A 14,235-nucleotide genomic window follows, 5' to 3' on the forward strand; every position below is an offset into this window, starting at 1 on the left:
ATCCACATTTCAATTCTTTGAGTCTCATATCTTTTTTTTTCTAAAGTAAGAAAAACAAAAGGAAATATAATTCTTGAAAATAATCTTATAGGAGGCTCAAATATATCAAAGTTTCATTTGTTTGAAAATGAAAATTATGTGTGTGTACCTTGAAGCCTGAGTAGCGAAAAAGAAAAAGAAAAAATGAACCATATTATTTTTGTTGGGATAAACGATGAGTATGATCAGGTTAACATCTTTTAAAGCTAGAATAGTCTAAAAAATGGTCAAGAGGTGGAATTCATATGAAATTCAACTATCTTGCATTATGGTATTAGCAATTCTTGCAAAGATTCAAAAGTGTGAATCCCTCAATCTTGAAGGTATATATTAATCTTCATTCACTCTTATTAATGAAATATATATTTTTTTTAACCTTAGATTGATAGTGTCATTGGTTTAAAATGACATGCCCATATTCTAATTGCTCTGCTTTTGTAGGTTTAGCGTTGCTTGAGTTCAGAGAAAGAATAGAAAATGATCCTTACGGAGCTTTTGCTAATTGGAATCCAAACCATTCTGAACCATGTGCGTGGCTAGGTGTCCAATGTTTAAATGGAAAAGTGAAAATGTTGTAAGTGTGTACGTGACTTAACTTTTATGATTCATTTTATGTTACATATTTTCCTTCGGAAGTTTTTCATGTTCCTTAAAAAATCATATATTTTTTAATTAACTCATAGTATATTTATCAAATATTAAATCGGTTTTTTCCTCCTACTTTAAGAGATCTAAGTGGGCTTTCATTACAAGGAACATTGACACCAACATTAAATAAGCTAAGATATATGCAATCCTTGTAAGTCCTCTTCTTTAACATAAACATGCACTTGTGTTGTTGCATGATTAATCCAACTCTATATTTGTAGCTTGCTACAATGGTTGGATATCACACCATAGTTGTTGTCTTACTTGTTGGAGTAGGCTTAATTCTCAACCTTTGTTGCCTTTAACAGAGTGATGAGCAACAACAGTTTCTCAGGTTTTATTCCTAGAGAGATTGGAGAGCTTAAATTACTAGAAGTTTTGGATTTGAAGCATAATAATTTTAGTGGGAATATTCCTCTAGAGATAGGTGGGATGTCATCAATAAAATGCATGTGAGTTCTTATTTTTTTTAAAAAATGTTCCATGCAATCAAGGTATATATAAATGTATCAAGTTGAGTGGATCTTTCTTATATTATTGTAGGTCTTTTTGTGGGAACAATTTACTTAGAGATAACCCGCCTACAATTGGAATACTTGATTATCTTTTTGAATCAAGTTGTAATCAACAAATCAGTTCAAATGGCTTCAGATTTGAACATTACGTTAAAAGGAATATAAGTTGGTGAGATTCTTTTCATTAGTTTGTTAACAAAAAATGCAATTTTATACATTAGTCAATTGTACACCAAATATATTAACCACCAATTAAAAATACAAAAAATTGATTAGTTTAGGTATTTTGAAGAATTTAGTTACATGCAATTAAACAAATAGGAAAGTATGAAAGATTAAGTAATTTAATTATTAATTTTTGAATGATAACATTACGTTAAGTGTGGTAATATATAATCTCATAATTATGTAAACAAGAAATTACAGTTCATCCATCCCTACTAGTTATAAGGATCAAAGCAAATGCTAATTATTAAGGTATGGAAAAAAAACCTAATTTATATGCTTTTTTAAAAAGCGAAATTTGTTAAAAATAATCCCAACTTTCACGTATTCGCTTTAAATAATCCCAACTTTGGATTATTATTAAATAATCCCAACTTTGGTGTGTATTCTCTCAAAACAGGCCCAAATCGATTACTAACTTGTTATAATAGGTTAAGGTGACACGTGTCACCAAGTGATTGGTTGATAAATTAAAAAAATACTTACACAAAAAGTGAAAAACTTAAAAAAAAAATGTAACCCAGCCACCACCCACCACCCACGAACCATTTTCCCCACCACCCACGAAACACCTTCCCCACAACATATGCGGCAGTCGGAACCCCCTTCCCCACCCACGCGTCGGTCAGAACCCTCTCTCTCACGCCAGTAGCTCCCTTTCCCCCAAACCCACCAATTTCCACTAGTAGAAAAAGGCTCATTTGCGTCGCCATATTTGCGTCACTCATTCTAAAGAACGAAGCAAATGTGTATTTTTACCATCCTTTAAAGTTATTAGCGTCGCTTGTTATTAAAGAAGCGACGCAAAAATCAAGTGTATGTTAGCTTTCTATCATTTGCGTCGCTCTTATTTATTGAAACGACGCATATAATAAACTTATTTGCGACACTTATTTATTGACAAGCTAAGCGACGCAAATAAGGGAGTGAATAAATTGCGTCACTCTTTTAATAAATGAGCGACGCAAATAACAAATTTTCAGCATTTCAGATTTTGTTATTTGCGTCGCATTTTTATTATAAAGTGACGCAAATAACTCTGTTGCACTTTAGGTTATTCATTCTGCGCTTTTTTGACCTTAGCTTTTCACGCCTACTTTTCGCACCTAGGAGCGACGCAAATGACTTAAAAGTCATTTGCGTCGCGAGCAGTTGCGTCGCTCATAGAAGCGACGCAAATACACTATAAATGAGCGACGCAAATAAGCCTTTTTCTACTAGTGTTCGTAGCCTAACCCCCCCCCCCCCCACCCACCAAAAATCCCACCCACCCGACCACCCAAAATCCCTAAAACATCTCCCCCACTGTATAAAAACCCCAGCCGCCCTTTTCCCACCATCGGAACCCTAGGGATTTCAGGCCTAGGCTGCGGGATTGGTTGTTTAAGGGAAGGGGTGTCGGTTAAGGCGGTGCCGGCGTAGGCTAGCGCGAGGGAGGGGTCTTGTCGCAGCAGGCTGAGGTCGGGGACTTGGGCTAGGCCGGTGGCAGGCCCAATGATGGTGGTTGTCGTGGGTTGGGGGCTTGGGTTTTTTTTTGTTTTTTTTTTTAAAATTTTTTAAATACATTTTCAACCATTAATACGATGACACGTGTCAATTATCTGTAAAAAAAATTACATGTTTAACAGATTACCGGTCACATGGGCCTGTTTTGAGCGAAGACACCCCAAAGTTGGGATTATTTAATAATTATACAAAGTTGGGATTATTTAAAGCAAATACGTGAAAGTTGGGATTATTTTTGGAAAAAATTCCTAAAAAATGATATAGGAACCAGGCCAACTTGTAATTATTTGACACATAAATATTTGTTTGTTATCAAGCAACTTACTGCCTTTGTAGTAATCTAAAGAAGTTTCTACACACGGATTCAATTAAAATAAAATCTAAAATCTCATACCCACCTCACCCTATAAGATTCCCAATATACGCCATAAATGAAGTGTAGAAACCATTCTAACAAATGAACCAAACAACTTCAAACTATTAAGAGATTTAGAATCAAAATATTTAAGCTTGAGATCTCATTTTTCCATTCATTTCCAGTTCAACATATGTAGTGTAATTTTTTAGTCCACTGCAAATACCTCATACGAAACATAATCAATATTAGGTCAATATAAATTATTTGGTAGTAATAAAAGGATATGCAAGAAGGAAAACCCTACAATTAAAATGTCGGGTAGATAATTGTTGTGTCAATATGGGACGTGTATCAAACCATATTTATTCCCGACACTTCTACTATCATAAAAAAATGTTTAAAAAATGATCTAACAAAATCAAATAATTTATTTGGCAGTATCTTTTCTTAAAAAATGAAGAATATTTTGATGATATAATTGAATCATTTAATCTATACTAGTTGTGTACCTATATAACCAAAACATGCATGATATTAATATGATGAACTTGTTTGCTACTTTTATGTTTTTATGCTATAATTTAGGAATATCATTTTCTCATTATCTTAAGAATAATATTAGAAGAATCTAAATATATCATATCACTAATATATAAAGTTGGTCTCGCAGCCAGGCCATGAGACAACGACACTTGGCATTACAGTTTTTTGCCAAGTGTCGCGCCACATATACGTATTTTTGTGACACATATTATGCTAGGTTTTAAGATAAAAATTTTGTATAGAGTTTTTTTTTTTTTTTTTTTTTTTATTGATATACTTCTAATAATTCAAATATAAAAAATTAATCATAACTTTTAATAAATATATAACTCAGTTCTATTTCCATTATAAAATTAGTTTAAAAAAGTTTTTAAAAAATGATATCCATTTATAATATATTTAATATATTTTTAAAAAATAATAGAGAATTAGTATAAATAAGCTTTAATCAGTAAAAATTAATTTTTAATTTGATAAACAATACTTTTAGTTCATTAAAAAATAATTTACATTCGATAAAAATAACTTCAAGTCAAAATAACATACATAAATACCAAGCCACGAGACTGAAACAATTGACATTTCAGTTTTTCGCCAAGTGTTGAGTCACGTAGGCGATAAATATATATTATTGTGATTAGATTTGATGCCACGTTAGATTAGATTGGATAAATTTGTATAGGATACAAATATATACATAAAAAAATTATAATTCTTTTAAAAAAAATTATCTTTTTACTGACAAAAGAATTTCTTATAACAAAACATCACATAATACAATTGATATGAGTATTCAATTTACAATAGAATTTTACTCTTATATTAACGACCCAATTATAATTATAAATATGGCCATGTATCATTAATTTTTTTAATCTACCTTTGATTTACCATCAAAGCTTTTGAATCATGTATTCTTCATATTCAATTTTAATTTTTTTTATTTAAAAAGTGTTTTAATTTTTTTTCGTGAAAAGGTACTACTAAATTTAATGCTGCAATTATTATTAATTTTATTATTAAATTATCACAAATAAGTACACTCTTTGAATGGGTTTTTAGGGAAACACTCGGGGGCACGTACTAGTATGTGTATAAATAAGAGTTTTTTCATGAGATTTTAGAGCACCACATAGGATTTTAATTTTTAAAAAATTATTAAAGCCTCACGTAGGATTAATATTTTTAAAATGCTATAGTAGGATTATGCCACGTAAGATGAGTTTTTTGAAAGAGCTAATACGATTATAATAATAATAAAAAGCGCCAACTAGGATTAATATTTTTAAAATTTTACATAAAATTATGCCACATAAGATTAGTTTTTTTTTTCTCAAGTGCTACGTAAGATTATAATGAAAAATAAAAAATTATTAGAGTGACACATAAGATTATTATTTTTTAAAAATTATCATGAATAATATTAAATGATTTATTTGTCTTAAAAAAAATTAAATGATTTATTTGGGTAATTAATGTAACCAACATTATGACAAATTTTTACAAAAATTACATAAAGGAGAGTTCTTTCATGATATTTTAGAGTGTAACATAGGAAAGTGTTATATTTTGGATGAAAAAAAGAATTGAAATTTTTTATATTAATTATATACATAAAAAAAATCAGCGTGTTTTTTTGTGTGGCCGGCTGAGACACACCAAAACACTAACAGGGGTACCCTAACCAAGTAATCATGATCACACGGTGGGGCCAGCCACACATGACATTTTTTAAAATAAAACAATATCTTTTTATATTACGAATTTTATTATCTAAATATGAGAAACAAATTAATAATTTATTTTATAATAAAAAACAAATCAAGCAGTAAGCAAGCGAATATAACCAAGTTTATCAAATAAATAGGGTTTCATCTAGTATTACAGTAGTTTTAGGTTACATAAGGATTAACATCTTTTGTTGTCAAATTAAAGTGCAAATATTAGAGTAAAATTAACCTTAATTACACCGAACAACGCATGATTTTATCATGCATTACTAACTTAATACCATTTCAACCAAATAATTACTCCTTATCTAATGCCCCGGGGCGCCCGTTAGCAATATCCTAATTAATTTTATCTCAAAAAATAGTAGTCCGTATTATGTATTTATTGTGAAATAGGAACTTAATTCATTTTGGTAATAAATGCAAATGTCTAATTTGATATTGTAATTTACATGAAAAGCTATCAAAATAAGATTTCATGATAAGCCTAAATATTAAGATATTGGTCTCACATGTCTTGTCCTTTTTTACTACAAATTAATTCGAATTCTATTGGGCAGTAATTGGTGGCGCATTTTGAATCAATTAAGGACCTACTTTGGATTTATCTCTATGTAAGTATGATTACAATCACAAGATATAATTTGTTTCAAAGAAATGACAAATTTGTGTTTATAAGAGTTATATTGATAATATTTTCTTACGTATTACTTTCTTTACAGGTTGGAGACCAAAAATATGAAATGTTGTTTCTATGACAGAGGAAACAATTGTTGCTGCAATGAATCAAGTTCGTAGAAGTTCAATGTTCTTGATTTTATTTTTAAAAATAAGTTCTATTCTCTAATACTTTTTACATTATTCCATTAGGTGCAATTGAAGATAGTTATCGTCGTCATCTGGTTGAACAATCAAGTAATAATCTTGTTGTTGTACGAACAAAGGTTGTTAAAGACCAACAAAAGAATTCCCCTATTGTTTTAAGTACCGGAGCTTATCCTGTTCATTTACAAAAACCTACAATATTAGCTCAATCTTCTTCTTCTACTACTTTTACTTCTACCACCTCTCACGAGCATTCTAAACCAAACAAATTTTTTCTTACGACTACTTTTATTATCTTAGTTGTAAGCGTAGTAGCAACTCTTAGTTTTTGTTTTGCCTTAATAGCCATAAAACGCTATTGTAGTGCTAAGGTTGTACAAGCACAAAATGCATCTTTACTTCATCGGTTGAGCAAGGTCTTTGTAACAGGTTAGAATTTCGTTTGGCTTTTTCATCACATACCCTCAAGTTTTTTTTATTCAATACATACTCTTGTCTCAAATGCACCATATAACCCTAAAGATTTGTTTGGACGAGAACAAGGAAGGAAAGGAAGAGGAGGGATAGAAGAGGAAGAGAAGAAAGAAGAAAGGGAAGGGGAGAGGGGGGGAGGTGAGCTTCATTTTCCCTCCAAATCTCTCCAAATTTGGAAGGATTATGCTTATTAAAGAGAGAGGGTGTAAGATAAAGGTGGATAAAATAAGAGAGAGTGTGAAAATGTTTTATAATTGTTGGATAAAAGGGGTAAGATTGTATATGTGGTAGATCTAAAATAAAATAACGCAAGTGCCTCTCCTTTCCCTTCCTTTCCCCAATTCTTTACCCAAACAAGATAGTGTGTCCCCCTCCCTTTCTTTTCTTTCCATTTCCTTCTATCCAAACAAGGTGTTAGTTTTCTTAAAAATGCACTAGATATTCTTAGTAACTAACGTAACATATGTTAACTTTGTTAGTTTTTAGAGTTAATTTTGCCCCGCCACCCCAAATTTCTTTCCTCTAACCCCAAAACCAACTGCGCTCCCTTCCCCTACCCACGAAACCACCCTAGATATCTTTTTTTCCACCCCCAAAACCTATCATACATACATGATTTTCAAGGGTTGGGGAAGGAAAAGGGTGGTTTCGGTGGTAAGGGAAGAGGTCTAAGGTAGTTTTGTAGCATATAATTAATCAAACTCCACTCATATTATGGTCATTAAGGGTATATGAAACATTTTTGTAAAAACTGATGGGTATATTTTTTTAAAAAAATTAGGGGTACTCGGTGAATAAACTAAAACTCATGGGTATATAGCACGTGAAAAAACGTTATTGCTAATTTTATTTTTTCTATTAGTTTGGTGATCAAATAATAAATCCAGTTAAATTTGGAGTACAGGAGTTCCGGTATTAAACTCATCTGAGTTACAAACAGCTTGTGAGGATTTTAGTAATATAATTGATACTTTCTCGGGATGCTTAATGTATAAGGGAATACTTTCAACTGGGGTGGAGATTGCTGTTTTGTCAACTTCAATCAGGTCATCACAACAATGGTCCAATTACGCAGAAAGGGAGTTTAAAAGAAAGGTCTTGAAATTTTCTTCTTATTATCCTTTTTCTCATTTTGTTAATCATTTTTTAAACTAGTTTACTATCTTAGTTATTAATTATTATCTAAATTATCATTTGACATTAGTATAAATATATTATTGGTTTAAAATTTTTTTTTTTCGATATGTTGATACATATAGAGGTGCATACAATAAAATACTCTCATTGTTCCTATATATTGACCTTTTTCCATATAAAACTTCACTTATCTATTAAGTACAATTCACTTTCTTATCATAAATGGAATGCTCATTATTTATAATTAATTCTATCACTTTACTTTAAACCAACTATCCACTATATATATAGCAAAATATTTCTTAATTTCCACTAAATATAATAAACAAGACCTCATTATACATAATTATAATTTATAATACCTTGTAATTATAATGAAAAAAACTACTTAACTACCAACTACAATGTATTACATATTAAAATAAAACATCAATTAGATTGCCTAAATATTTCTCCCATTTTGTCAGTTACATGGGAACAAAGAGAGTACTACACAACCTTGATTACGTGTAATTTAATGATAATTAATTTATGAGAAGAATAGCATGTCCCAATTTACTTAATATGTTCACATTTATAGTTAAGGAAATCCTTAAAACCAATAAGCTTACATAGTCTTAAAGTTTTCTCTTGACATAAAATAGTCATTCGATATGATGTGACCAACCTATAACTTTTGCGCATAATGTGTGAGTTTCTCAGTGTGATGATGATGACAATAACGTATGCATCTTTATGAATTAGTAATTTGATATGGTTTAATAAATAAAAATAAGTTAAGCACATGTTGTGGTTAAAAGCTAAGGTTAGAATTTAAAGACTCGACAAAATAGATAAATTTTATTATGCTGTGTACACAACATGGGAGGTTCTTGGAAGAATTATGTAGTGCGTACGATTTCAATATTGTTTCTATTCACTTTTTCTAGATATTACCAAAAATATTTATAGAAATGTGTTAGAACGAACTTAAATTATATAATAATTAATTTAAATATTTGTTTTAGGTATAAGGTGACTACTAGAAAATTCCTTTAATTGCATGTAAGATTCATCATTTTGTTTTATGAAATGCACACTAAAATTTTTATTTTACTTTCATTAATCAAAGAGATTGTCTTGCTTTAATTTCATATGATTTATAATTTATGTTTGCAGATGGATACTTTTTCAAAGATAAATCATAAGAACTTTATAAATCTTCTTGGCCATTGTGAGGAAGATAACCCATTTGTAAGGATGATGGTATTTGAATATGCTCCAAATGGGAACCTTTATGAGCATTTACACGGTAATAGCTAGATTGTAAATGTAATTTTTATATTTAAGTAAAGTCTTTGACAATGATCTAATTTATTCATTCATTCTTTGCTCCTTTTATTCCTCCCTATTTAAGGATATAGATCATCTAGATTGGACTACTAGAATGAGGATTATCATGGGAACTTGCTATTGTCTTGAGTACATGCATCATGAGCTTAATCCTCCCGTCGTCCATCCAAATCTCCAGTCAGATACAATCCTTCTAACAGACGATTATGCTGCAAAGGTTAATAATTATTTACCTGAATTTTATCATTTTCTTGAAAGTTTGTTTGTTACATACTTCCTTAATTCTAAAATAATTAGAACATTTGATATATTGTTAAGTAGTTTTTAAATTATTACAACATTGTTTTATTTAGCTAAATAAATTCATTCATTTAGTGTATAAGCCTGATTTTTTTTTAAAAAAGGGTAATTCAGGGTAATTATATTACTCTCTCCGGCCCTAAATTACATTCCTGGTTTTTATTTTGGGTATTCCAAAATTATATTCCTCCTTTCCATTTTTAGTAAGTTTTTTTTTTTCCAAATATCCTAAATCAACTCTTTTTTTCTGTTGTATATTTAATGCTTTCTCACTCTTTCTATCCTAATCTCACTCAAGATCCTTGTGCCTAATTTAAATGAATATGATTGGTTCTTAATTTTCAATTAGAAGCATGTTATTGGTCCTTTGTTTTTTTTTTTTTTTTTTGCAAAGGATCGATGACATGACATCATTAATCATTAATCTATCTTTGCTTTTTTTTTTCTTTTTTTTTGACCGGGTAATTTATCTTTGCTTTACTCAAAGAAATCATTTAATATTTTGTATTTCCCATTGAAATATTTCATTATTGTTATTTGTCTTATTATTTCCTCCTTAATTCCCGAGTAATTTTACAAACAGGAATGTAATTTAGGGACGGAGGGAGTATCATTTTAGATAATAAATTGGGTAGTTTTATCATTTCATTTAATAAATGGGGGTAGTTTTGTCATTTCATCTATTTTTGTTAAAAAAACCATAAAAAGGTGGTTGATTTAAAAATTTGTAAATCTTCTTTATAGACTTGAATTTTCTCTTACACAAATGTACATCCCTTTATATTGAATTCTATTTGGTACAAATGAAGTATCAATAAATCGAACAAACCAAGTTCATGATACTTGTTCAAATTATGCTATTATAAACCTTATTCAATTGAATTGATAATCAATATTTTTTAAAAATATTATTAAGGTCGCAGATATTTCATTTTGGGCTGATATTGTATCCAAAGCAAAGATTTCAGATGATGAAGAGTTGGAACCTTTACATTCAAATCCAGGTCCCACTTGCGAAGATAATGTATACAATTTGGGGATATTGTTACTTGAAATTATCTCGACCAAGTCACTGAATGCACAGGTTAGGTCCTTAATTAAGTGTCAACTTTTTACACAAGTATCCATAATGATTTGGTTGTTTTTTGTTTACATTAATTATAATTAATATTACTAAAACATAAAATAATTATTAGTAGATCTGATGATTAATTAATAGGAAAAATTGGTATTATTAATTCCAACTTTGGGCTATTTACTTTAAATATTCTTAACTATCGATTATTCCTGAATAATCCCAACTTTAGGGGTTGTTTTCTTCTATTAGGTCATCACCGGTTAACAAAATCAATAGCCTATTATACTAGGTTACTAGTATACATGTCAACGTGTGATTGGTCTAAAAATTTTAAATAAAAAAATTCAAAAATAAAATCAAGAAAAACATTTAAAAAAAAGTAAAAGTTAAACCATCCCTACCCCAGCCTTACCGCCGGTTGCCATCACCAAATCAGTCGTTTTCTCTTCCCCAAGACAACCCCCTTAACCCTTGCTGGTTGCCGCCCCACCCTACAACCCTATAAACGAAACCGGCCATTCAAATAGGGTGGCTAGATGGGGAAATTGGGTTGGATTTTCGAGGTGGATAGATGGGGAAAACGGGTGGTTGAGAGCCTGAGAGGTTTTTGGGGTGGCTAAGTGGGGAAATCGGGATGGTGGGGGATTTTTTGGGGTGTAGCAAAGGGGTTTTGATGTGGATTTAACCACAATAATGTATACTTGAAATTAGGGTAAACTTAATTCAATAAAGTTTTGATATTTTCGACTTTAATCAAGAAGAAAAGGCAATATTTTGAAATTAACTCACACGAATCAATCTTACAATTAATTTTCTTAAACTAAAAAACATCTAATTTTATTGATGAAAACAATCATATTTATAGGCATACAATCCCATGCCCAATAGGATAACTATAACCAAAAAGATAAAATTAAAGCTTAACAAATTGATAATCTTAAACCAACTACTAATAAGATAAAATAAATAAGGAAAAATAAATCCTAAACAAAATAAATCTAGACCAAGATCCTTGATCCGCATCATTATCCCCCTCTTGAAAAAAATATGTCCTCAAGTTGTTTCAACAACAGAAGGTATTAAATCTGAAGCTTGGAATGTTGCTTGAAGTCCATGTCCTAGCATTAGCTTGAAACGATCTTTTCAAACCAATTTGACAATATGAGATGGTCCTTTATCAATAGGTATAGAGTAGTCCCCCATGTATTTTACCATTGCCGCCTCATTCACCCACACATAATCACCAACACTAAAATTTGTAGAACCTGTAGGAGTTTGAGGTGGATTATCATTGTTGAAATACGGAATAAGGTTCTTTGCATGGAATGTAGGCTTGTTGTTGTTGCCAAGCATAATCTAAAATTTTCCCTTGCCCGTAGTTTTAACAATTTGGTACAAACCATCCACGAAAGGCTCAGCATATCCCCTCGAATAATATTGATTTTCGGCCTCATCATCAAGCCATACAAACTCACCGGTCTTGAAAACATGAGTTTTGGACAATTTCAACGAAGAACTTCGTGGGGTGCTAGGGGATATATCCAACTCGGTGTACCTAGTTAGGAGCATGTTTGTTTCACTCTCTGCATAACAGTCCATGATCTCCTCTTCACGATCTCCCTTGTCTTGATCATCATCCTCAAATTCATGTTTTTCTTGCTCTGTACACAGGACATGTTCCTTCTTTGTAATCAAAAATTTATTTGGGCAATCTCTGCTTATGTTTCCTTGGCCTTGACAATTGAAGCAAATTGCCTTCTTGGCAGCGTTTCTCGACAAAATGTTTTGGGTTAGGACTAGCCATAGTTTCACCTTGTCTTTTCTTGTTTTGTGTGTACCCTTTTTCATGCTTCAATGCTTCTGTATGTGGTGTAGTTGCCAAAGTATTATCTTGTTTGTGTTTCCAATCAAACCTAGAAGAATTTCCTTGAATTTCCTCTTGTTGCTTCTCAACTTTAGAGGCAAGTAGACAAACATCATCAAAAGTTGTATAAGATAATAGTTCCACTTTATGCCTAATTTGTCTTTATAGCCCCATTAAAAATCTACTGATTTTTTGCTCATCTTCTTCCTCACATGCACAAGCCATATAATGGTTCTCAAACTCTTTCAAAATATTATTCAACAATAATCCGTGGTTTTGTTGAATTGAGTTCAGTTTATTGTATAGAATTTGATTACAAGAACTTGTCTCAAACCTCTTACGCATCTTAACCTTCAAGGCCTCCCAAGAATCAAAATGTTCCTTGCTATCTTGTAATCGTCTATCCTGCATACTCTCATACCAAAGGCTAGCAAACTTTGGCAGTTTCAAAATTGCAAAAGAGAATCGCTTAGAGTCTGAAGTCTTCTTATGGTATTTGAAAAGTAGATTTTTTAGACGAATTCAACTAGATCGCACATGTTTATGTTTTTTCTTGTGCATAAAACACAAAAGATGGTTAAAGAATATTGTGTTATAATAGTGTAAAAATCCAAATTGTGCAGTAAATAAAACGGAGGAATCATTATATATATATATATATATATATATATATATATATATATATATATATATATATATATATATATATATATATATATATATATATATATATATATATATATATATATATATATATAATAACATCCATAGAATGTTAAGAACATAATGATGTCTTTTTATTGCATTTTCTTTGAGTTACTTGTCATTTTGATGATGTTTTTTTTTTTTCATTTTTTTTTTTTATTTTAAATCTATATTTTACATACTTTCAGGCTATAGAGTACTTGAAAGATAAGAAGAAATATTGCAACTTGGTTGATCCTAGTTTGAAGTCCTTTAAGAATAACGAGCTAGAAATTATTTGTGAGGTCATTCATGAGTGTCTAAATGAAGATCCAAGGCGAAGACCAACACTTAAAGATGTAACCTCCAAACTACAAGAAGTAATTAAAATTACTCCTGAGGCTGCTAGTGCTAGACATTCACCCTTATGGTGGGCAGAGCTTGAGATTCTCTCTATAGAATCTGGTTAAGTGGCTCTGCACACACTTTCTTGCGTGTGTATTAGATGAATTTTAGAGGATTAAGAAGTGCAGAGATGGTTAGTCCCTTCATATTCGTCCGGTGTGACCAGGGTTCGATCCTCACCCCATCCTTCCTAGTACGCCCGTATCTTATCTTATAAAAAAATATTAGAAGAATTTCGTCAAGTGGGTGTTGTATATTTGTGTTGATAAATAAATTTTATTAAACCAATGTTTGTGTTAATAGTATTTTAATCCTTATTACATCAAGTTGTAATGATCTCATTTATAAATGGCACATATTTCAATAACAATGGGGTAAGGATATCATTTACATTTACATTTTCAAATATCCATTTTATTATTTAGCCCGACGTGTACATAATACTCTTAATAAAGTGCGTCATATTTTAGAAGCCTTATATGCTACTTAAACTTACTTGGTTGGTAGTATTCGGGTGAGTAACATTCTAGGTGTTTTCTCAAGGTGCACATAAGAGATTGTGGAAATATAGC

At 30.7% G+C, this 14,235-nt stretch overlaps 1 protein-coding gene across 1 annotated transcript; it reads left to right on the forward strand.

Moving 5' to 3' along the window:
- Positions 1–262: 262 nt before the first annotated feature.
- LOC110734007 (protein MALE DISCOVERER 2-like) lies at positions 263–13,840 on the forward strand. Its single transcript, XM_021914060.1, has 13 exons — positions 263–362; positions 481–613; positions 767–838; positions 996–1,139; positions 1,231–1,371; positions 6,125–6,178; positions 6,287–6,354; positions 6,435–6,818; positions 7,768–7,958; positions 9,159–9,291; positions 9,392–9,549; positions 10,549–10,716; positions 13,468–13,840. The coding sequence occupies exons 1-13, from the start codon at positions 263–265 to the stop codon at positions 13,726–13,728; spliced, it is 2,007 nt and encodes a 668-aa protein (XP_021769752.1). The 3' UTR covers positions 13,729–13,840.
- The last annotated feature ends 395 nt before the right edge of the window (positions 13,841–14,235 follow it).

The sequence above is a fragment of the Chenopodium quinoa genome, unplaced genomic scaffold (genome assembly GCF_001683475.1).
Source record: "Chenopodium quinoa cultivar QQ74 unplaced genomic scaffold, ASM168347v1, whole genome shotgun sequence".
Lineage (NCBI taxonomy): Eukaryota > Viridiplantae > Streptophyta > Magnoliopsida > Caryophyllales > Amaranthaceae > Chenopodium > Chenopodium quinoa.